Genomic DNA, 25911 nt, shown 5'->3' with positions numbered 1-25911 from the left:
GGAGGCCATAAGAAGACGCTTTCCCAGTAACATTTCACAACAAAGTTCCCTCATAGCATAACTTTAATGTCAAACTTGAAAGACTGGATAAAGTAATAGTGATGCACTTGATACAATAAAAAAAAAAATATAACCCATATATATGTCATCTATCATTCGTGACGATCCGTGTCATTCCGAAACTAATCGAAAGAGATCATTCGTGACGGTCCGTGCTATTCCGGAACTACCCGAAGGAATTGCACTGAGGGAAAGAGGCGAACAATGACGAATGGTTGGCGGGTGGATAGCTTCAGCATCAAGAGAAACAAAGTAAAATCAAAAGACAAGTTTCGTGTGAGTACTCCAATACAAAGGCGCTTTTAACAGCTGGATTTTTATCTTAATTTAGTTTCGTCTTCTTTTCTGCGGGTGTACTAACATCTGACTGCTGCTGTCTCAAGTCGTCATCAAATAACCCACGTGATGTGGTCACATGGTAGGCGTGGCGTGGAGATGGTCGCTAACCACCGTACAGAAGACCTACGAAGAGAGCAAACTCAACAATAAATGCCGGGCAAAAGAAAATATACGATTGAAAACTGGATTTGACCAAAATATTACAAAAGTTATCAAAACAGTCCCAGAAACACTACAATCTTAAGTTTCAAAACACACTTCGATACCCGTATTAAATATCATTTTCATTTTAGCCACCATCAAACATGGACGTATACTTTCTTTTGCCCGTCAGTGTACACTATACGTTTCAGCGTGCACCGTAGGGCTTAACAGAGAAAATACCGCAACATCCAATTGCACTGCATAATGTCTGATATATGATAAAATTACGCCAGCAGCGGTTTCAAGAAGCAACTTATTTAATTTTTCGGAGCCGTTGCGCAAAGATATTGAGGGACAGGAGCTCAGTCGAGTATTCCTTTAGCCTCTCATTTTGTGTCGAGAACAATGATGTTATCATTACATGCGCCAATAGCTATACGCTTACACGTGTTTGTTTGTTTAACGCCTCACTCAGCAATATTCCAGGTATGTGACGGCGGTCTGTACCAGACAACCCAGTGATTAACGTCATGAGCATCGATCTAGGCAACTGGCTTACGACATGCATCAACCAGGTCAGCGCGACTGACTACCCGAACCGGTTAGTCGCCTCTTACGACAAGCATTGGTTGTGAAGACCAATTCTAACCCGGATCTTCCAGGTGGCTTAGACCCGTGAAGATCCGGGGTAGAATAGGTCTTCAGCAACCCATGCTTGTCGTAAGAGGCGACTACGGGATCGGGTGGTCAGGTTCTTTGACTTGGTTGATGCATGTCCATATATCCAAATTGCGTGGATCGATGCTCACGATGTCAACCACTGGGTTGTCTGGTCCTGACTCGATTATTTACAGACCACCATCATATAGCTGTACTATTGCTTTCGGCGGCGTTAAAAAACAAACAAGCAGGTGGCTTACAAATGTCGTATGTATACAAGAGACCCCCATGGAGATTTCGAGCAACCCATGCCGGTCGAAAGAGGATCGGGTGGTCAGGCTCGGTGACTCGGTAGATAGCATGTCATCGTACTCCGAGAGTGTGGATCGTTGCTCGCAAACCTGATCACTGGATTGTGTGGTCCAGAGTCGATTATTTACAGGCCTTTGTCATAAAGCTGAAATATTGCTGAGTGTGGCGACAAACAACAAACAAACAGACAATATACAGGACCCAGTCCCCCTTTCGTAATCTCTCACCTGCCATGCACGCCGTCATGAAGCTCGCGACATTGCCCGCGATCATAGCTCTGAACACCACTCGAGAGAGATCCGCTTTTCGTTTAGGTATGATGGCAACCAGAGCTCCTAGCATGATCCCCATGGCGCTGGCGTTGGAGAAGCCGCACAGAGCGTACGTGGCGATCACAGTCGACCGATCCTGTGAAGGAGATAAAGACCACATAGCGTAAATTCCTGCAGGTGTATGCGGAGTGCCACCAGTTCTGAAACCTGTTTTGTGGGTTCAGTATCATCCTCCCTGATCCCAAATATTACATCTCGATTCTACTGTGATAAATACCCCGGACACATTCGTCGCCATAGCTTCCAAGTCCCATTCAAATGTCGTGACGCTAAAAATAGCCGTCCAATCAAATTACTCACATCAGCGAGTGAAAATCTGTGCCACGTTACTCATAAGAGAAATGAAATGGAGAGATATTTAACTCTTGCGAGATATTTATCACTGTATGATAGAGAAAAGGTCAAGTTTGTGAAGATTGATTCACGAGAACTGAAGAAATTAACTCACACTATCATAACATTGTTCCAAATATTTACTTTGAAATTCGAGATATTTGCTGCTGTATTCAATTATTTCAAGATGTATGAGGGATCTTTTTCTGATTCTTTCATTTGATTGCTCCAATACACCATGTAACTACAATTTATGTATACTGACATGGTCTTATTAAAATCTGTGCAGACTTGCGTCCCTTGGGCACGCCAGGAACCTATGTTTCTAGTTTTATCCGCACCGAACCCGTGCTCGTTTCACCAAAGTGGTAAACGTTTGAGACCTGCATCACTTTCCTCCCACATTAAGATGACACGCCGTGGTATAACTGGAACACTGTTCAAAGCGGCGTTAAACCCAACTCACTCACTCATTCACCTTCCAGATTCAGAAAACATATGACCTCTAGCTTGGCACTCGAGCCAGGACGGGTCTATTCCACAGTGCACGAAGCAGGTCCCTTTTACACACTTGCGTGTACTTTCGCGTATTATGGATTGAACGCGTCCATTCAGGCGCAAAACATGCAAACCCAAGCATACAAAATTTGCTGAGGGGACATTCCAGTGTACAGAACAACAGTCACCGTGATGATCCCGCCCGTCAGAAGCTGCTGTGTGTCGTGGAGGATGATGTCATTGCCGTCGTAACCCCAGTGGCTTAAATAGCCAGTTTCCATGGTGACGTTGCGGGCGTCCAGATAGGTGACCAAGTCGTTCCTGTTGAGGATGTAGTTAGAGAGGTCGGCATAGGCGGCGAACTCGTTGATGATCATCTTGGTACCGATGAGCTCTGCCACCCTGCCGCAGTCCTGGGAACTGACCCCCATCATGAAGGCGACCGGCCAGAAGATGTACGAGTAGACCAGCTGTAAACACACGCGACATTGATTATAAGTCTCCCTTACACATCCTAGAGGTCGGGTAGCCCAGTGCGTAAGTGTTCGCTAGTCACGCCGAAGGCCCGGGTTCGACTCCCCACATGGGTACACTGATAGAGCCCGTTTCTGGTGTCCGCCTTTTCACGACAAGGGACATCAGAAATTGGCTTCACACTTTGGACCCGTGCGGGGAATCGAACCCGGACCTTCTGCGTGACGAGCGAACATTTTAATCTCAAGGCTACCCCACCTCTACCGACACGCCAAAGCCTTTACCTCCAGGCCACCCAAAGCTTCTCGTCCTTTTATAAAGCCATATTAAATAAAATATTTGCACAAAGGAATTCCTTACCTTTTTCAAACTTCATAGATCGTAAGATGTTGTCATTTCACAAAGAAAATGTTTACAGAAAATAATCCTCCGTATTATAACTTCGGGGGCTAACTCCGCAGAACAAATGATCAATTAACACCGAACAACCAGGGATAACTCAGGCACGGCAAAAATCTCCATGACTAACTTGAACTAAACATGCTTTACTGTATGTTGGTGTCACACAGGAAAAAATCGCTCTGACATTAACTACATACAGAGGATCTCACCAGTTTAGTTTTTGATATCAAACAAATCAAGACGAGTAGATACAAGTTTAAAAACCTATGAGGCTTGCCAAGGAGTTTTTTTCATATCGATTCGTTTTGAAATATTTGATATCAAAAGACTGAGAGTGAGATTCTATTTATCATCTATAATTCTTCTTCGAACTTTTTCAGTTTGTAAACAGTAAAAGCCAGCGTAGTGAGTGTAAATGATACAACTGACCAGCTACAAAAGCAGCGATAAGTGATGTCATTTGATTATGACGTCATCATAACGATTACAACACAATTGTCCGCAAAGCATTGTGATTCAATTTCATTTTTACGGTATGATGTCATTTAATTGTGACATTCACCCCCGTTATGATACTTGGTGGGTCCGCACTGTACCTGTGCACGTGGGTTTCTCCTCATGTGCTAAATGTCAACGACTTGTACACAAGATGGTTCAACATGATGTAACAAAAGGAAAGTCGGTTAACCCCGACTCACCCACTCACCCACTCACTCACTCACTCACTCACTCACTCACTTGGAAGGTGAGCTCGGGGTACTCCGGGGGGATGAGCCCCACCCTGTACCCCAGGAACGTGAAGGCGGCGTTCATGAACATCAGCAGCGAAACAAAGGCGATCAGGTGAGCTATGATGTTGGCCACAATCTTGATAGCTTCAATCGCGCCATTAGATGCAGCCTCGATAGTGTTGGTAGCTCGTCTGGAATAAAACATAGTGAACGTCCTGGCTGTGCACTACTTCTAAATACATTCGGAAACGAACGAAGTACTTTATCCCACACGGGACACTGTGCTTTGAGAATGGATTTTTTTTACACAATTTGGCAAAAACATTGCCACTTTTTTACGGTCTACAGTAAGTTGAATCACCGATGACACAGAGTTGTCAGAACTGCTTTATATATCTAAAGTGTTGTTGTTATATAAATGTCAAGAGTCTATTTTACTCCTGTCCATGATATATGATTGAAACATGAATTATATGTCCACCTGCATTGAAACATTGATACGTATTTCTACCCGCATTGAATCACGGATACGTATTTCTACCCGCTTTGAAACAGAAACACATTTCTTCCCTCACTGAAACACGGGTATATATGTCTACCTGTATTACATCAGGTATACCTTCCCGTATTATAACAGCATATAACTACCCGTAACACAAAGCATAACTGACCGTAGTACAACATATATCTATCCGTATTAAAACACATATCTACCTAGTATTACAACATACATCTACCCGTATTACAACATATATCTACCCGTATTACAACACATATCTACCCGTATAACAACATATATCTACCCGTATAACAACATATATCTACTCGTATTACAACATATATCTACCCGTATTACAACACATATCTACCCGTATAACAACATATACCTATTCGTATTACAACACATATCTACCCGTATTACAACACATATCTACCCGTATTACAACACATATCTACCCGTATTATAATACATATCTACCCGTATTATAACAAATGTCTACCCGTATTACAACACATATCTACCCGTATTATAACACATATCTACCCGTATAACAACACATATCTACCAGTATTTAACATATAAGCACCCGTGTATGTGTTTCTAGTCGGCTTCACCTACTTTTTGACCTTGTAGATGTGTTCGTCAGAGCTGGCGGTCGTCTCCTCTGTTTCCGGGTAGAAGAGTTTCGATATGCCGATAGCAGCGGGTGCTGACATCACTGACGCCGACAACAGATGCAGCACCGGCACCTGCAACATGCACCACGACGTGTCTGATTGGGCACATCATCATCTGCGGCAACGCAGAGTGGCTAACTCCATGTCACCTTTAACTACAGTTCGCTAAACGTGATTGGCTATTCACACACACAATAACGCAAGTTAACATTAAACAGGGATCAGAAAGTTGAAATAAATAAATGTGCTCTCTGACACTCATTCATGGGGACGGTTGTTCACGTGTACCATTTTAATTGCAAAGCTAACCTTATAGAGAGCAAATGCCGCCATGATGGGCCCTGCCACTGTAGCGAATCCACTCGTCATCACTGTGTGGAGCTGTGAGCGGGTCATGGTCTCCAGGTAGGGGCCTGCAAGCAGCGGTGCTTCAGTCTAAACCAGACAAACAAAATGTCGGCCTGATCAAGGGTTAATATCGAGAACGATACTGAAAATTTAATTCACCGTATGACATAACTGCATTGTTTTTACTGTCACTACATATATAAAGAAATGCCTTTTTTTTTATCTAAGCGAAAAATAACAACTCTTCAAAGACCAGACAGTCGTAACCCATGAAGGCAACGCATAAACACATCAACGAGGAAGGCTAACACGATGCTGTAATAGAATTGTTATTTAACGCCGCACTCAGCAATATTCCAGAAATACGACGGCGGTCTACAGACCGATAATCGAGTCTGGACCAGACAATCCTGTGATGGATATCCTGAGCATCGATCCACACAATTGGGTTGGTTGGTTTGTTGGTTGGCTGTTAAATGCCGCACTCTAATCATGCAACCTCGAAAACTTTAACACGGAGTATTCCGAACGATAGTTACGGGCCTAACGACTGAATCCATACAATCTAGACCATCTATTAGCCATTCCAGAATGTTCTTTTGTTCAGGTTTCAAATTTTTAATCGAGAATTTGAAAAACTACGTTTGGAAGCATAGGCGCCAATTTGAAATTAGTGCCGAAAAGCACAAGAAAGCTGCCTTCTGATTGGTTAATGTCGAATTCGTGTCAGTCATTCCATTGGTCGGTCAAAGTTCGCGAAAGGTTGGTCTGACGTGACCCATAATGTGATGTCCTCGGAACTAAGATCTGATTTTAATGAGATTACACCAATCATGTTGAAAAGTAATTCTAACTCAATTACTGATGTGACCTGATGTGCTTAATGCGTGTTTGCAACTGCTTGGTCAAGGGTCCGCCGACCCTACGTGTACGTTACCGACCTGCCCCAAGAAGATGTTCCCCACAGCCACGATGTTCTCTGCAGGGGTGGTGTCCATGATGAGGGTGAAGACGCGGCCGATGTGTTTGATGACGAACTGCATGACCCCCCAGTAGTACAGGATGGACACCACTGTGCTGAAGAAGATCACCACGGGCAGCACCTGCAGGGACAACCAAGGTGAGGCCGTTATAGCATGTTAATTGTGTGTTCCTCATATCATGTTGTGTGTTCCTCATCATATCATGTTGTGTGTTCCTCATATCATGTTGTGTGTTCCTCATCATATGTTGCGTGTTCCTCATCATATCATGTTGTGTGTTCCTCATCATATCATGTTGTGTTACTCATCATATCATGTTGTGTGTTCCTCATCATATCATGTTGTGTTACTCATCATATCATGTTGTGTGTTCCTCATCATATCATGTTGTGTTACTCATCATATCATGTTGTGTGTTCCTCATCATATCATGTTGTGTTACTCATCATATCTTGTTGTGTGTTCCTCATCATATCATGTTGTGTTACTCATCATATCATGTTGTTTGTTCCTCATATCATGTTGTTTGTTCCTCATATCATGTGTGTTCCTCATCCTATCATGTTTTGTGTTCCTCATCATATCATGTTGTGTTACTCATCATATCATGTTGTGTTCCTCATCATATCATGTTGTGTGTTCCTCATCATATCATGTTGCATGTTCCTCATCATATCATGTTGTGTGTTCCTCATCATATGTTGTGTTCCTCATCATATCATGTTGTGTGTTCCTCATCATATCATGTTGCATGTTCCTCATCATATCATGTTGCATGTTCCTCATCATATCATGTTTTGTGTTCCTCATCATATCATGTTGTGTTACTCATCATATCATGTTGTGTTCCTCATCATATCATGTTGTGTGTTCCTCATCATATCATGTTGCATGTTCCTCATCATATCATGTTGTGTGTTCCTCATCATATGTTGTGTTCCTCATCATATCATGTTGCATGTTCCTCATCATATCATGTTGCGTGTTCCTCATCATATCATGTTGTGTGTTCCTCATCATATGTTGTGTTCCTCATCATATCATGTTGTGTGTTCCTCATCATATCATGTTGCGTGTTCTTCATCATATGTTGTGTTCCTCATCATGTCATGTTGTGTGTTCCTCATCATATCATGTTGTGTGTTCCTCATCATATGTTGTGTTCCTCATCATGTCATGTTGTGTGTTCCTCATCATATCATGTTGTGTGTTCTTCATCATATGTTGTGTGTTCCTCATCATATCATGTTGCATGTTCCTCATCATATCATGTTGCATGTTCCTCATCATATCATGTTGTGTGTTCCTCATCATATGTTGTGTTCCTCATCATGTCATGTTGTGTGTTCCTCATCATATCATGTTGTGTGTTCTTCATCATATCATGTTGTGTGTTCCTCATATCATGTTGTGTGTTCCTCATCATATCATGTTGTGTGTTCATCATCATATCATGTTGCGTGTTCCTCATCATATCATGTTGTGTGTTCCTCATATCATGTTGTGTGTTCTTCATCATATGTTGTGTGTTCCTCATCATATCATGTTGTGTGTTCCTCATCATATGTTGTGTGTTCCTCATATCATGTTGTGTGTTCCTCATCATATCATGTTGTGTGTTCATCATCATATCATGTTGCGTGTTCCTCATCATATCATGTTGTGTGTTCCTCATCATACCATGTTGCGTGTTCCTCATCATATCATGTTGCGTGTTCCTCATCATATGTTGCGTGTTCCTCATCCCCCTGCCTGTGACAGGCAATCGTGACAGAGACGCGAGAGATGCGAGGTAGCTAAGTGGTTAAAGTGTTCGCTCGTCACGCCGAAGGTTCGGGTTCGAATCCCAACATATGTACTGTGTGTTGAGCCTATTGTGGTTTCCCAAGCCATGACATTGTTACAAGCGGTGTAACTTGGCTTCCCGGACTGAAGGTCTGTTGTGATCCAGCAAGGGATCTCAGTATGCCGGTGGGTCAGTCTGCAAGGTGTCCCCCTACTTGTCACTAGTCCGTGGTTCGAACCCCAGGACAGGCCCTTGCACTTACCGGACATCCATACTTCGTCTCACTTAACTGAGACCCCTTGTTGTGGATTTCAGACCAGCTGTAAATGTCATCATTCAGTCAGTCAGTCAGTCAGTCACTCACTCACTCAGTCACTCACTCACTCATGAACGACCTGATGATAATAATTCCACCTACCCACCAGTCTCCATACTGTGTAATAAGCTAACGTGAACTAGTTTGATTGTTGTTTAACTCAGTAATATTCCAGCTATTGACATCGGCTTGTAAACCAGTGATTGATATTATGAGCAACGTTCTACACCGTCGGGGTGCGCTGACACGCACTAGTCACTAAGCCTGATCACCAGTTACATAGGCATAGGTTGCTGGAGACATTTTGTACCCAAAGACCCGTGAAGATCCGGGTTTAATATTGATCTTCCGCAATGCTTTTTGTAAGAGGTGACCATGCTTGTCGTAAGAGGTGACTATTGGGATCAGTTGGACAGGCTCGCTGACTTCGTTGATGTCATCGTTACCCAATTGTGTAGATAGATGCTCATGATGTCAGTCACTGGATTGTCTGGTCCAGATTATTTACAGACCGCCGTCATATAGTTGGAATATTGCTGAGTGCAGTTAAACAACAAACAAACAGACAAACAAACCAATCTTACCCAGAATGCCCCAAAGACTTGTCCCTACTCAGTTGGTGTAGTCGTACCTTGAAGGCGAAGAAGTGGTCGGCATAATTGGGTCCGAACACGAACTTGGCACCGTCGTCGGCATACGCCATGAATTCGGTGATTCTTTCCCCCAGATACAGGAAGGTCATGGCACCGGTTTCACTTCTCATCAAGATGAGGGCGAAGATGAACTGCATGGACAGACCGGTGACCACTGGACGCCAGAGTACCTGTGGATGAACATTCAATACATGTTGGAGCCGTGTACATCAATGTACACTGCTTATCATGTCACACACAACAGTACACTACAACACATTTTAACAGAAGGCAGACCTCAATGTATACGCACCCGCGTACAAAACACATCACACTAAGTCACTAAATAACATCCACACTTCCTTACATCCACAATTCGTTCACCCACACTTTGTGACAACCACACTTCGTTACATCCACACTTTGTGACATCCACACTTCGTTACATCCACACTTTGTAACATCCACACTTCGTTACATCCAAACTTCGAAACATCCACATTTCGTAACATCATACTGCGTTACATCCACACTTCCTAACATCCACACTTTGTAACATCCACATTTCGTAACATCCACACCTTGTAAAATCCACACTTCGTTACATACACACTTCCTAACATCCACACTTTGTAACATCCACACTTTGTAACATCCACACTTTGTAACATCCACACTTCGTTACATCCACACTTTGTAACATCCACACTTCGTAACATTCACACTTCGTTTCATCCACACTTCGTTCATCCATTTTTTGTAACATCCACACTGTGTTACATCCACACTTCGTAACATCCACACTTCGTTACATCCACACTTCGTAGCATCCACACTTCGTAACATCCACATTTCGTTACATCCACACTTCGTTACACCCACACACCGTAACACGCGCAGAAAGCGACAACCTACCGCTGACGGGTCGTAGGAGAAGACGAAGAAGGTAGCGATGAAGAAGATTATCCCGGCCGCCGAGATGAGGTTCCGTGGAGAGTTGAGGCCGACGACCACGATGACGTACACGAGGAAGAAGATCATCATCATCACACACATGATGATCTTCAGCCTGCACGGAGACAACGATATACACACACAGGGTGATCTTATACAAGTACAGGCCTGGGCAGTGGGCACCGTCGTCAGTACTACACTGACTTGGGACTCTACACTGAAGCCCGTATTGACCATGAGGAGACACTGGTATCCAGTATCTGAGGCATCGCAACTAGCTTCGCAGAGTTACCTCCCTTAGTAATAATTATAGTTGGTTCGAACCCCGGCCTGATTATTCGGTTTGTCAGCACCATTCCCAAAGCGGTAAACCTCTACCATCTGCGCAAAGTTGGGTTTTAAAAAACACACAAAAGGTATCCATAATACAAACGAAATACTGTTCAAAAGTTATTCTATGCGCATAGCTGGCCAATTGATTTTCATCATAAACATTATACATCCATATATGGCCTAACCCAGATCAGATTAGTAAGCCTACACAAGCTCAGCGCCATACACGGACGTTTTCCCAAGATGCCTACACAACAGTCAGGTTCTAAGGCACATTAAAGTCGAAGATAATCTTTTTGTTGTTCAATCAACTTGTATTATATAAATCGCTTACGGTGCGTTTCATCCCAAGATACCACACCACCGTCATCGACATGGAACTACAACATTGACGACTTACTTCATCGCCTTCGAGATCCTCCAAAACGCCTTCTCTGTGGCCTGGAGACACCTGATCGACCCCACTAGCCAGCAACAGCAGGTCCATCGCTTCTTGATCGCCGTCTTGGCAACCCTGGAGCAGGTGCGTGGTTATATTTTAAAAGTTGAAACGCCAGATTAAACTCATTGCAAGCACGTTAACCTGAATGATTAAAACATACCCACTCGACACAGGTTCTGGAGACACCATTAATTAGTGTCACATGACATTACACACGGGCCTATGGATGGTTCGAGATTCTCAAATGCCATTTTTCAGCCAAACATGAAACACAAATGACATTTCATAATGTTATGAAAATATGGACAAAAATGTTTTATTTTAAAAGTTGAAACGCCCGATTAAACTAATTGCAAGCACGTTAACCTGAATGATTAAACCAAATCCACTCGAACGGGTTCTGGGGACGCCATTAATTAGTGTCACATGACATTACACACGGGCCTATGGATGGTTCGAGATTCTCAAATGCCATTTTTCAGCCAAACATGAAACACAAATGACATTTCATAATGTTATGAAAATATGGACAAAAATGTTTTATTTTAAAAGTTGAAACGCCCGATTAAACTAATTGCAAGCACGTTAACCTGAATGATTAAACCAAATCCACTCGAACGGGTTCTGGGGACGCCATTAATTAGTGTCACATGACATTACACACGGGCCTATGGATGGTTCGAGATTCTCAAATGCCATTTTCGGCCAAACATGAAACACAAATGACATTTCATAATGTTATGAAAATATGGACAAAAATGTTTGGGCTTTTCGAAAGTCACAATGGATGAATTTCTAGACCTGTTGTCAGTGTCAGTCTGTAACTCAGAACTCGTTGGGTTCACTTTGTTAATTTCGAAAATACAACTTTGGGAGTCAGGTAAAACTGAACTCGAGGACTTTTGTTCCAAAGCTATACACGGACTCGATCTAAACGATTATGCGTCCAGACGCCGTGCAGTTTCGTTTTAATGTCTGCAACACGTGTTAGAGAACTGAAGATGTAAGTTATCTCCCCTTGACGGATGTACCGATTCCATCAAAACCCGACCCTTCCTCAAGTTTACGAGCACCCGTCAAAGCATTAACGAACACCAGCAAGTCGATTCCGTGCACAATTGCAGAGCGGCGTTAAACAAACAAACAAACAATCAAACAAACAGACAAACACACAACCAAACAACCAAACGCTGTTACCGAGCAAGCACACAGACAACACGTCCTACCTGTTCAACCCGTGAAAATTCCGGGGTAGAATAGGTCTTCAGCAACCCATGCTTGCCGTAAAAGGTGACTATGCTTGTCGTAAAAGGCGACTAACGGGATCGGGTGGTCAGGCTCGCTGACTTGGTTGATGCATGTCATTGATCCCTATTGCGTGGATCGATGCTCATGATATTAATCACTGGATTGTCTTGTCCAGACTCGATTATTTACAGACCGCCGTCATATAGCTGGTATATTGCTGAGTGCGGCGTTAAACAACAATCCAACCAACCAACCTACCTGTTCAAGACGTAGAGGGTGAGGATGATGGTGATGACGAGGAACCGGATGGACCCCTCATCACCGAACTTGTAATACATAGCGTAGGCAAAGACGACGTAGTAACACATGAGGAAGAGGATCTGGAACGCGAGGCTGATGAGGCGAGCGTGGTTGTAGACAAACGTCGACATCCGCTTCTGGACGCGATGAACACCACGGCTGAACCAGGTGCCCCTCACTTTCTTCTTAGATTCCTCGTGACAATGACCGTCGGTTTTTGTGCCACCCTGTTAAACAATAAACACAGCATTAGACCACAACAAATTGTTCTGCTGAATCCCGGTGAGGCCGGGATGTTGCTGATAAGGCGAAGGCACTGTAAACTACGGTTATAACGAACTCAAAGGAACCACTAATTTCAGTTCGTCATAACCGTAGTTCGTTATATGCATATATACAACATATGGCCGGGACTAAAAAATAAGTTCGTTATATCGGTCAGTTCGTTATAAGCGTGTTCGTTATAAACGTAGGTTACTGTGTTATATTTTGTCTCTAGGCTTCGAGGAAATTCACACATAATAAAACTAACTGTTAATATCTTTCCATTTTAAAAAAATATTTTTTTCCACACAAATAAGTTTAATTATTGCTATTCCATGGACATGTTGTTGGTAATCCTCAAAAAATATCGTGGAATGTCTTGATGGTCCTATGACGCTCCTTCAGAGAACTACAAACCTTCCGATTCCTCAGTTCCATATCCTTGACCTCCGTTGGCGTCGCAGTGTCTTTGACCTCTACTGACGCTGCTGTTACTATCTTACCATCACTCTGCAAAATGGAAAACCTTGGATTCATACTGGATTTGGGCAGTGACAAGTAACAATTTTTGGTGACTTAAAATTAACAAATCGATCTCAGCGCCACTACTGTCGTCAGTCTATGTTCGCTTTTTTGTTTTGTTTGTTGTTTAACCCCACACTCAGCAATATTTCAGCAATATGACGGCGGTCTGTAAATAATCGAGTCTGGACCAGACAATCCTGTGATTGATATCATGAGCATCGATCCACGCGATCCACCCAATCGATGACATGCAATAACCAAGTCAGCAAGCCTGACCACCAGATCCCGTTAGTCGCCTGTCAGTCTATGTAAAAAGCTGGGAAATAACGTCGGATTTTGGAATCGGACCCTGACTTTAAAATATGAAGGAACGGAAAAGATCGGTGGTGAAAGTGTTACTCAGAGCAACTTTTGCAAAATTTCATTTTCGAGCCACACTAATAAAGCGTGAAACAACATAATCTATGTCCCCTGTCGACAATTGTGGCATGTCCTACAGTTGTAAGTGTGTCTGTTTGCAGGGGACGACAATGAATGACCCGAATATCACAAGGTCACTCGTGAATTAAAAGTTTATGTATAAACTTTATGACACCTTCTGGCGATATTTGTGAACCCAGGATGGTGTATGACTTCTCCGGTGGTTAAAGCATTCGCTCGTCACACCGTAGACCTAGGTTCGATTCCAAACAAGGTTACGACGTATAAAGCCCATTTCTGGAATATATTGATATTGCTGGAATATTGATAAAAGCGGTATAAAACATGTACCCACTCACTGACTAAGCGCTGTTTGTAAGGTTTCTCCACACCGACAGTTCCCTCTGCCCTGGTTCGATTCCTCAAACAGGTGGACGAGTTCATTTTTTGTTTGCACGGCAATCACGAGTTACCTACCCTGACGTTCATCTCGGTGTCTGCCACTATTTCCACCACGTGACCTTCCATGACCTCTGTACGTCTTTCATGGACCTCTTTATGACCTTCGCTGATCTCAGTGTGCTTGCTGTCAATTTCAAGGTGACCGTGTCCAGACTCGACATGGCTCGTGTCAATTTCCAAATGACCTTTTATGACCTCTACGTGACCTTTATCGACCTCCACGGCGTCAACGTATCCATCAACGTATGTCTCTTTCGCCACTGTAACGTCGACCGCGCCACTCTGTGTTGGGGTGAAACGGGTCAATAATGAATATGCGTATGGTTGTTATTAATTTGTGAACGATGTCTAAAACAGTGGAATCTCGTTAGCTCGAGATATCCATATTTCAAAACAACGGAAGTAGCCCTAGTAGACTCGGGGCGTTTGAATAGCCTAATGTTTAAAGGGTTTGCCCGTGGGTTTGATTGAATATTGCTAAAAGCTCCCAAAGGCAACCCTACTCCCTCAATCACCATAGAAGACAAACTGAAGAAAGGTCCAAATTCGGACATACACTACATTTCATAAATAAAGCAGCAACACCCTTTCCACTTGCAATAGAAAGCAGAGTCGATAGTACGATTCCGCATTTTTTGAGACACCATTGCTATGCTGAGATCATCAATGCAATGCCTCAGCATACTGTATAAGAGAAGATTTCAAAATTGCGAACATATAACGACGGACGAACGCCGTAAAATACTAAATATTTTGTTCTCAAATTATGGTGGATTTTATGAAAAATATTTTGTTAATAAAAAAAATGTTCGGTTCATCCATTCTAACAGAAATAGCCCTTGCCCGTGTTAAATCATCATCCTCATCATCATCATCATCATCATCATACCTTCGGGTCTTTCACCTCTGTGACGGTGACGACGACATCGTCCTGGAGTCTGAGCGCAGCCAGCTTACTAGATCGGATACTCATGATGGCGGCCAGGTCCACTCAAACAAAGATCATCTCCCGCGTATCACCGGTGTATCCTCCTGCTAGAAAAGGAATAAGTGAGTTTGAATTTATGCCGCGTTTTGCAATATTTCAGCAATATCACGGCGGGGCATACCCGAAGTGTGTTTGACACATTGTACCCATGTGGGAATCGAACATTTCGGCGCGCAGAGCGAAGCTTGAATCACTTGGCTACCCCCCCTTGGCTATACTCACCGCCAAAAGAAACGCGAATATCATGCATGTTGGTTAATCTATGAAGAATTACTCATACCCAAGAGATATCAGATTGGTCGATGTACAAACGAGCATACTGGTATGTTGTGTGAACCGACGCTCACAAACGCATCACATGTGACGTCATAGATCCATGCCCCAAGATGCGCCATTTTTCTGGAGCAGGATTAGCGTGTAAAGTTTGGCAATCACGTACAGCATATTGTGATAAGAATATAGACGCTCTGTGGTAACGCTTGCCTGGCTGTTAGCTTTGTCATTAACTGGTATGCATCTCTTCTTAACGTACATACTTCTCTGCATGTTATATATGCTTATTGTTTCTTTTGGCGGTATGTGTGTGTGTGTGTGTGTGTGTGTGTGTGTGTGTGTGTGTGTGTGTGTGTGTGTGTGTGTGTATACACACACACGACCAGTTCCAAAGCAATATCAAGCACTATTCGAATATATATATATATATATATATATATATATATATATATATATATATATATATATATATATATATATACACACACACACACGGCCAGTTCCAAAGCAATATCAAGCACTATTCGAATATATATATATATATATATATATATATATATATATATATATATATATATATATATATATATATACACACACACACACACACACGGCCAGTTCCAAAGCAATATCAAGCACTATTCGAATATATATATATATATATATATATATATATATATATATACACACACACACGGCCAGTTCCAAAGCAATATCAAGCACTATTCGAATATATATATATATATATATATATATATATATATATATATATATATATATATATATATATATACACACACACACGGCCAGTTCCAAAGCAATATCAAGCACTATTCGAATGACAACATACCCGACATGACATTCAGACCCCCACCTTAATACACTCTATCCCTATCAAAAGTTGTGTTGTCTATTTCTGTATAAGTGAGTAAGTGAATGTTGCTATACGCCGCAGTATGCGACATCACAGCTACATCACGAGGCATGTAGGTAACATTAGCCAGACATACCAGTCGATAGTGAGTGAGTATGGTTTAACGCCGCTTTTAGCAATATTCCAGCAATATCACGGCGGGGGACACCAGAAATGAGCTTCACACATTGTGCCCATGTCGGGACTCGAACCCGGGTCTTTGGCGTGACGAGCGAACGCTTTAACCACTAGGCTACCCGACCGCCCCTTGTACCAGTCGATAAAACCCCGATCAGCACGGCACGCTGTGAGATCAGGGCGGTAGGAGCAGGTACCACTTTTTTATCGACAAATATTCACAAGAATTTTGTTGAAACCCTCCACCCATTGGCCAACAGCACCACACATACAGAGTATCTGCTGGGAAACCAACTGTAGAGTCAATACAGTTTCATATACATATGTTTAGATCTAATACTAAAAGGTTTTATCTTTTGTCTCTCGTTCTGAAACATGGGACAATTTGACAAGGGCATACTCTCAAGTCGCGTCGTCACTAGATTATCCTGGCACCCAACAGACAATGAGCGAAATCGCGTCAAAACGAATACACAGACATTGAATAGCTTGAAATATTTCTTTGGATTGCACCCGACTTGAAATTGTTTAACAGATCTGGTAACTGATGTTGGTAATTTGAACATTTACATCTTCAGTTGTGAAAGATACACTAGTTTGAGAGCGCAAATGTGTTTATTTACATGTATTTCACACTGTCGGAATACCCTATTAGTCACTACTTAGGTTTTGCCACATTAAAGACAAGAGCGAACTACCCACACCAACAAGCAGACTTACCTTAGCACTGAGCCAGATGGCGACGACGGGAAGGGAAACTTTAACTACATGACATGCGCGACATCAGCACGCCCTGCACGTGTTTCCCGTGCAGTCTGGTCACGTGTAACCCGTCATATATATACCTATATCTACGATCAAGCAACACGACCTGCATTGTTATAGATGCTCATAACTACCGTAGTCGTCCACATAATGGTGACAGGGTGTGTATACCACACATGAGCATAAAAGGTAATTGGTTTCAAAAGAGATATCTTGGTTCCAATGAAATATCACGACCACCTCACATCAAAATAAGGCAAAGATCAAAAAATGATGTGAGCACCATCTACAAGGACCTTCCGTCGGTATATTGAAGGGCGGTCGGGTCGATTCCCCACATGGGTACAATGTGTGAAGCCAATTTCTGGTGCCTCCCGCCGTGATATCGCCAGCTTTCCGAGGCCAGTTTCCACCCTTGCCGAACTAAGCTTGAATTCCGGAGTTACATTTTGGCTGATCTAACGAGTCTCATCTTCTCAAGGCAAGTGAGTTAACTGACTATAAAAGTCCAGTTTCCACCCTTGCCGAACTAGGCTGGTATTATGGAGTTACATTTTGGCTGCACTAACGAGTCTATGCATAGTCCAATCAAAATCGCGCACCGAAATCGAAATCCGGTTCGTAAAGTGTCATGCAGATTTCGGTCGACTGCAGGATTTGCAAAGCATGTGCACCGCTAAATAATTGTCAACAGATATTTTCTATATCTTATCATGTTTTTAATCAAGGTGCTCACGTGATTCGATGCACTTCGCGATGTAAGACTTGTTTAACAATATAGATCTTGATTATCGATCAGATCGTCTTGACTGGGCGCCACCGTTTTGTTTGAAGCAAATGCAAGTGATACGAGAGGTTGAATCTGATTGGTCAATAGGAGAGGCATAGAAAGGACATAACTCGTAATAGCCACTGGTGGCGCTACGATCGAGCCCAGGAATTCCAGCCTAGTTCGGCAAGGGGGGGAACTGGACTTTTAAAGTCAGTTAACTCTCTTGCCTCGGGAAGATGAACGAGTCTATGTATAGTCCAATAAAAATCGAACTAGAACTAAAGAAGGAAAAAGGAACTAGACATCCGGTTCTTTCGGTCGACTGCAGGATTTGCAAAGCATGTTTACCGTCAACTAGGCGTTGACAGATATTTTCCAAATCTGTTCATGTTTTCAATCAAGAAGCTCAAGTTATTTGATGCACTTCACGATGTAAGACCCGTTTTATTATAATACAGATCTTGATTATCGACCAGATGGTCTTGATTGGGCGCCGCCATTTTGTTTTGAAGCAAATGCAAGTGATATGAGAGATGGAAATTGATTGGTCAATAGGAGGGACATAGAAGGGACATAAAACTTAACAGCCACTGGTGGTGCTACGACGAGCCTTCAAATTCCAGTCTAGTTAGGCAAGGGTGGAAACTGGACTTTTATAGTCAGTTAACGCCCTTGCCTGGGGAAGATGTGATATTGCTGGAATATTGCTAAAAGCGGCGTAAAACCAAACTTACTTATGGTGATGATGCTTTATCTCACCGGTTGTCAAAGCAACGCCATGAAGTGGGCAAGTCATGTGGCGCTTACTCTCAAGCAAAGGGACAGTTCCTATGTGCCGCCTATTGTAGTGAACACGGTACAGCTGCACTAGGTGTGCCGTGATTGGCGAATGGGGTAATTATCATGTACGCATCTCCGTTGTTAAAGCGTGGCCATATTTTTTCGACGGTTTGATTATTTGATTCTGAAGTGGACTTAGTGGCATCATGTATTCATACATTCATGTAGAAATATATCGGGTAAAACTCTGGATTCGCCACAACTTGGGCTACATCAATTCACATCGAAAACACCTCCGACTCAACTGTAAATAATCACATGGATTTGTTGCTTAATGCATTATTCTTGAATATAATAATTGGGTCAGGAAGGTCATACAAGTGGCAATTGCGTGGATCGATACTCATGATGCCAATCCCTGGATTGTCTGGTCCAGCCCCTATTATTTACAGACCGCCGTCATATAGCTGGAATATTGCGAATATGGGAGTGCGGCGTTAAAATCATACAAGTGGAATAGATGTATATGCAAACGAAATAGATATATTCTAAACAGCCCCTATCAATGCATGTGAATTAAAGTACACAGTGGTGCATGTATAACTGGCTCTATGCAGAGCGCCAAACTTATGTTAGTCATCACTACTGTCGAACTGTTGGCAGCCACAGAGGGACACGAAGGGCAAAGACGGAAGTTGTGGAAAATGTCACAACACACCACACGGGACTAGTGAGGTAGCTGCAGTAAATTGAAAAATGATAACAAAGAGTGAAATAGCAGTTTAAATGTGACAGCTGTGTTATATAGCAAATTCTGGAATTACAAACACAAAAGATCAGGGTGCCGTTGTAGAAAACAACTTTAGCGCTACGACTGTAGTCTGTGTTAAGATCTGGGAGTTACGGTCCCCTCAGCGCTAAGATCGCTCTGTACAACGGCACCCAGCGTCATAACCCTCTCTCCCCTCTCAAAGAGAGAGTTAGGCCCCCCCCCCCCCCCCCCCCCCCCAGCGCTAAGATCCTCTGTACAACGGCACCCAGCGTCATAACCCTCTCCCTCTCTCCCCTCTCAAAGAGAGAGTTAGGGTCCCCCCCAGCGCTAAGATCCTCTGTACAACGGCACCCAGCGTCATAACCCTCTCCCTCTCTCCCCTCTCAAAGAGAGAGTTAGGGTCCCCCCAGCGCTAAGATCCTCTGTACAACGGCACCCAGCGTCATAACCCTCTCCCTCTCTCCCCTCTCAAAGAGAGAGTTAGGGTCCCCCCCAGCGCTAAGATCCTCTGTACAACGGCACCCAGCGTCATAACCCTCTCCCTCTCTCCCCTCTCAAAGAGAGAGTTAGGGTCCCCCCAGCGCTAAGATCCTCTGTACAACGGCACCCAGCGTCATAACCCTCTCCCTCTCTCCCCTCTCAAAGAGAGAGTTAGGGTCCCCCCCAGCGCTAAGATCCTCTGTACAACGGCACCCAGCGTCATAACCCTCTCCCTCTCTCCCCTCTCAAAGAGAGAGTTACGGTCCCCTCAGCGCTAAGATCCTCTGTACAACGGCACCCAGCGTCATAACCCTCTCCCTCTCTCCCCTCTCAAAGAGAGAGTTAGGGTCCCCCCAGCGCTAAGATCCTCTGTACAACGGCACCCAGCGTCTCTCCCCTCTCACAGAGATCCTACATATCACACACAGTACTGTGCTTTATAATTATGATGATTATGGTCAAAATAATTATGATGACGAATCAGGTCTTCGCCTTGCGTTCACTAAAATATTTTAAAATTAGAACTTATTGCACTGAATTGAGTGTGAAATCATCCATATCGCACGAGTGACTTTTATGATGTGTTGCCTCCAGGATATAACTGACATTTAGAGTATGGTGGTCATGTCTGCATGCTTAAATAGGGCAACGACGCATCATGCTGTAAACCAGGCATGAATTCAGTGTATCTATTGCTTATACCGTAAACTACGTTTAAAACGAACTCAAAGGGACACCTTATTTTAGTTCGTTATAACCGTAATTCGTTATAAACATATATACAGCACATATACAGCAAATGGCTGGAGCCCCAAAACAATACGTTATATCCGCCAGTTCGTTATAAGCGTGTTCGTTATAAACGTAGTTTACTGTATTATAAATACCATGGACTGATTGTTCTGTTTCAATGGGCAGAGATCTGAAGCGAACTGAATCTTCTGTTACGATGACATCATCGAGGATCATATTATTTGAAATTAAGTTCAATTTAATCATACTCAAAATGTCATAAATCAAAATATGCAGCATAATGAGACGGTGCGCTTTCACATAATAAATAATAATAACAAAGTGTATATATTTCACATTCAATTCATGTTTCACGTGTTGTTGAAACTTCAGTGAAAGGTTTTCGCAGCGTTTTGATTGTGTACTCTATGATGGAACTGTACAAGAATGCCAGAGAATGGAACTAAATATACTGCCGGGCAAAAGAGTATTTACGCTTTAAAAAAATCCGATGTTCCTCGTCACGTCACGTGCACGCCGCCTATTGTGAGATACAAGTTGATTAATTGCATGTTTTGTTTGTTTGCTTTTGGTTTAACGCCGCTCTCAGCAATATTCCAGTTATATGACGGCGATCTGAAAAAAAATCGAGTCCGGACCAGACAATCCAGTGATTGCCATCTTACGCAATGACATCCATCAATACGGCCAGTTAGCGAGCCTCACCACCCGATCCTCGCAGTCGCCTTAAACGACAATCATGGATTGCTGAAGACCTATCCGAACCCAGATCTTCACGAGTCAGGTGAGTTCTAGAGAGAAGAGTTTGACAGTGAAGGTAGAGATTGAGATGTACAGAGGAAGAGATTGACAGGGAAGGTAGAGATTGAGATGTACAGAGGAAGAGACTGACAGTGAAGGTAGAGATTTAGATGTACAGAGGAAGAGATTGACAGTGAAGGTAGAGATTTAGATGTACAGAGGAAGAGATTGACAGTGAAGGTAGAGATTGAGATGTACAGAGGAAGAGATTGACAGTGAAGGTAGAGATTTAGATGTACAGAGGAAGAGATTGACAGGGAAGGTAGAGATTGAGATGTACAGAGGAAGAGATTGACAGTGATCTTGAAGGAGAAAAGAAGAGATTGTCAGTGAAGGTAGAGATCGAGATGTACAGAGGAAGAGATTGACGGTGAAGGTAGAGATTGAGATGTACAGAGGAAGAGACTGACAGTGAAGGTAGAGATTGAGATGTACAGAGGAAGAGACTGACAGTGAAGGTAGAGATTTAGATGTACAGAGGAAGAGATTGACAGTGAAGTTAGAGATTGAGATGTACAGAGGAAGAGATTGACAGGGATGATAGAGATGTACGGAGGAAGAGATTGACAGTGAAGGTAGAGATAGAGATGTACAGAGGAAGAGATTGAAAGGGAAGGTAGAGATTGAGATGTACGGAGGAAGAGATTGACAGTGAAGGTAGAGATTGAGATGTACAGAGGAAGAGATTGACAGTGAAGGTAACATTGAGATGTACAGAGGAAGAGACTGACAGTGAAGGTAGAGATTGAGATGTACAGAGGAAGAGACTGACAGTGAAGGTAGAGATTTAGATGTACAGAGGAAGAGATTGACAGTGAAGTTAGAGATTGAGATGTACAGAGGAAGAGATTGACAGTGAAGGTAGAGATTGAGATGTACAGAGGAAGAGATTGACGGTGAAGGTAGAGATTGAGATGTACAGAGGAAGAGATTGACAGGGAAGGTAGAGATTGAGATGTACAGAGGAAGAGATTGTCAGGGAAGGTATAGATGTACGGAGGAAGAGATTGACAGGGAAGGTAGAGATTGAGATGTACAGAGGAAGAGATTGACAGGGAAGGTAGAGATTGAGATGTACGGAGGAAGAGATTGACAGTGAAGGTAGAGATTGAGATGTACAGAGGAAGAGATTGACAGGGAAGGTAGAGATGTACGGAGGAAGAGATTGACAGTGAAGGTAGAGATAGAGATGTACAGAGGAAGAGATTGACAGGGAAGGTAGAGATTGAGATGTACAGAGGAAGAGATTGACAGTGAAGGTAGAGATAGAGATGTACAGAGGAAGAGATTGACAGTGAAGGTAGAGATTGAGATGTACAGAGGAAGAGATTGACAGTGAAGGTAGAGATTGAGATGTACAGAGGAAGAGATTGACAGGGATGATAGAGATGTACAGAGGAAGAGATTGACAGTGAAGGTAGAGATAGAGATGTACAGAGGAAGAGATTGAAAGGGAAGGTAGAGATTGAGATGTACGGAGGAAGAGATTGACAGTGAAGGTAGAGATTGAGATGTACAGAGGAAGAGATTGACAGTGAAGGTAACATTGAGATGTACCGAGGAAGAGATTGACAGGGAAGGTAGAGATTGAGATGTACAGAGGAAGAGATTGACAGTGAAGGTAACATTGAGATGTACGGAGGAAGAGATTGACAGTGAAGGTAGAGATTGAGATGTACGGAGGAAGAGATTGACAATGAAGGTAGAGATTGACATGTACGGAGGAAGAGATTGACAGTGAAGGTAGAGATTGAGATGTACGGAGGAAGAGATTGACAGTGATCTCAGTGAAACAAGGACGCGGCTTGACTTATAGAGCGAATAACAGTTTGACAGTGAAGGACCGAGAGCAACTAGCGGTGGCCAATTCAAGTAATATCAGTGATCTGAGGCCATTATGATCATCTTATCTCCATTTAAGTGATTCTGCTATATATTTTCATTGTTTCTACATATTCAATTTTACACTTTTCCTTTTCAAAGGAAGAATGTGTCTAGGATAGGTTCAGTTTGTTTTTTCTTGTACAACGACGCACGCACATTGTTTATACAATTTAACCTTTCCCAGACAATGAGGTTTGTTGATAAACTGCAGGGCTAAAGATAAATTGGATTTGACCAACAAATGACAAAGGTTACGAGACTGAAAACAAGGGCTTGTTGTGAGACACTCATTGATATGGTGCATGTAATATTGCCTATGATACCCGTATTTAGCCACCATCAAACTTGGGTGTATACTTTCTTTTGAACGGCAGTGTAGTAGGCTCCCAGATGGCGCTGTGGAACAAAAGCAAAGTGCAAACCAAAATGCTTTTGTTGTTGTTGTTTATCGCCACACTCAGCAATATTCCAGCAATATGACGGCATGCTGGAAATAATCGAGTCTGGACCAGACAATCCAGTGATTGACATCATGAACATCAATCCACACCATTGGGATACGATGACATGCATCAACCAAGTCAGCGAGCCAGACCACCTGATCCCATTAGTCGCCTCTTAAGACAATCATAGTCGCCTTTTACGGCAAGCATGGTTTGCTGAAAACCTATTCTACCCCTGATCTTCACAGGTCGGGGGGCGGTCGGGTAGCCTAGTGGTTAAAGCGTTCGCTCGTCACGACGAAGACAAGGGTTCGATTCCCGACATGGGTACAATGTGCGAGCCCATTTTTGGTGTCCCCCGCAGTGATATTGCTGGGAAATTGCTAAAAGCGGCGTAAAACCATACTCACTCACCACTCACTCACAGGTTGGGTAGAGTTGGTGAATTGGTGACCGGTTTACACCCAACTCTTTAACGTTTCTAGGGCTCCCACCCTGACCCAGCTGAAACACATCTTACAGGTGGTGTGAAATTCGAACGAGAAGGTAAACTTCTTGCACAGCTTGGGTTGTATATTCTCCAGGGAGGTGAGACATTTTAGAGCACACTGATCCATTGACTGGGATAATAATAGTTTTAAGCATACTAGTGTGTAGACTCTAGCACAATATAAATACACAAAATAAATATTTTTGTCAAAAAACAATTATTTTATTTTTTAATATCACAGCGCCTTAATCAATAAATAACAATTCTAATCATCCTCTTCTTAAAATGAAAATAAACATGTTCATAGTATGTATAGAAACCAACAAATCCCCAATCAGGCACCCCTGATCATCCAGAGAATTGTAACTCTATTCTGTGATGACATATACCCTGTACCTATTCACAAACATAGCTTCGTTTCAGAAGAGACGAGTAACTCGAAGACATAATACACTGGACAATGGGGGATGCCCGACTGGACACACTTGTTCTGTTCACGTGAGGAATTCACTTTGACAAACAATAAATGTTGTGCAATATTTCCTATGTTTTGTAGAACCTTTGCAGTGAGACAGTGACCGATGATGTGTCGTAAATTAAAAACAAACCCTTTCCATGATCAAACGTTCCATAATCATAAAGCAGAGTCCAATGCCAACTATCATCTGTTTGAAGAACAAGCATGGGTGCTGACGAACCTAGATATACAGTCAGGGCGAACCTGGATTCGAACCCATGATCATGAGTTTCTGGCATGACTATTGGTGAAAAGGGGAAATGGGGTTTAACATCGCGTCCAAGATTATTGCACATACAGAGCGACGTGCATGTACGTGTGTGTGTTTGTGTGGCTGCTTGTACTAGTCCGGACTGATGCCGATTTATAGTGCTAGCTCACTGAGATACCATGCCGCACTTTACATGAATACCCCTCTCAGACACAGTCCTTGTTTTAGCCCCTTAATGCCAAGCGCCAGACAGGGTAACAACAAGTACCATCTTTTAACGTCTTTTGGTATGACGCGGCCGGGGATCGAACCCCGGACCTTCCGCTCTCCGGGCGGACGCTCTACCACCAGACCTTGGAGGCCGTCTCATGACTATTGGACGGGGCTCAGACCACCCGGCCACCTTGCACAGATGTCGACATCTCAAAGTTACACACAACACAGAAAGATGGAA

The 25911-nt window shown here is 43.0% G+C and overlaps 1 protein-coding gene across 1 annotated transcript; it reads right to left on the bottom strand.

Moving 5' to 3' along the window:
• Window positions 1-49: 49 nt before the first annotated feature.
• On the bottom strand, window positions 50-15512 carry LOC124151155 (sodium/nucleoside cotransporter 1-like). The gene is made up of 14 exons (XM_048383044.1): window positions 15367-15512; window positions 14493-14759; window positions 13488-13580; window positions 12765-13033; window positions 11217-11330; window positions 10445-10598; window positions 9529-9720; window positions 6754-6915; window positions 5774-5899; window positions 5406-5536; window positions 4293-4476; window positions 2867-3148; window positions 1743-1923; window positions 50-522 (listed from the first exon to the last, which is right to left on the bottom strand). The coding sequence occupies exons 1-14, from the start codon at window positions 15448-15450 to the stop codon at window positions 503-505; spliced, it is 2259 nt and encodes a 752-aa protein (XP_048239001.1). The 5' UTR covers window positions 15451-15512; the 3' UTR covers window positions 50-502.
• Between the last annotated feature and the right edge of the window lie 10399 nt (window positions 15513-25911).

Source organism: Haliotis rufescens, unplaced genomic scaffold (genome assembly GCF_023055435.1).
Source record: "Haliotis rufescens isolate VD_foot unplaced genomic scaffold, xgHalRufe1.0.p SCAF_43, whole genome shotgun sequence".
NCBI classification, from domain to species: domain Eukaryota; kingdom Metazoa; phylum Mollusca; class Gastropoda; order Lepetellida; family Haliotidae; genus Haliotis; species Haliotis rufescens.
This window is presented reverse-complemented; position numbering and strand designations above follow the sequence as displayed.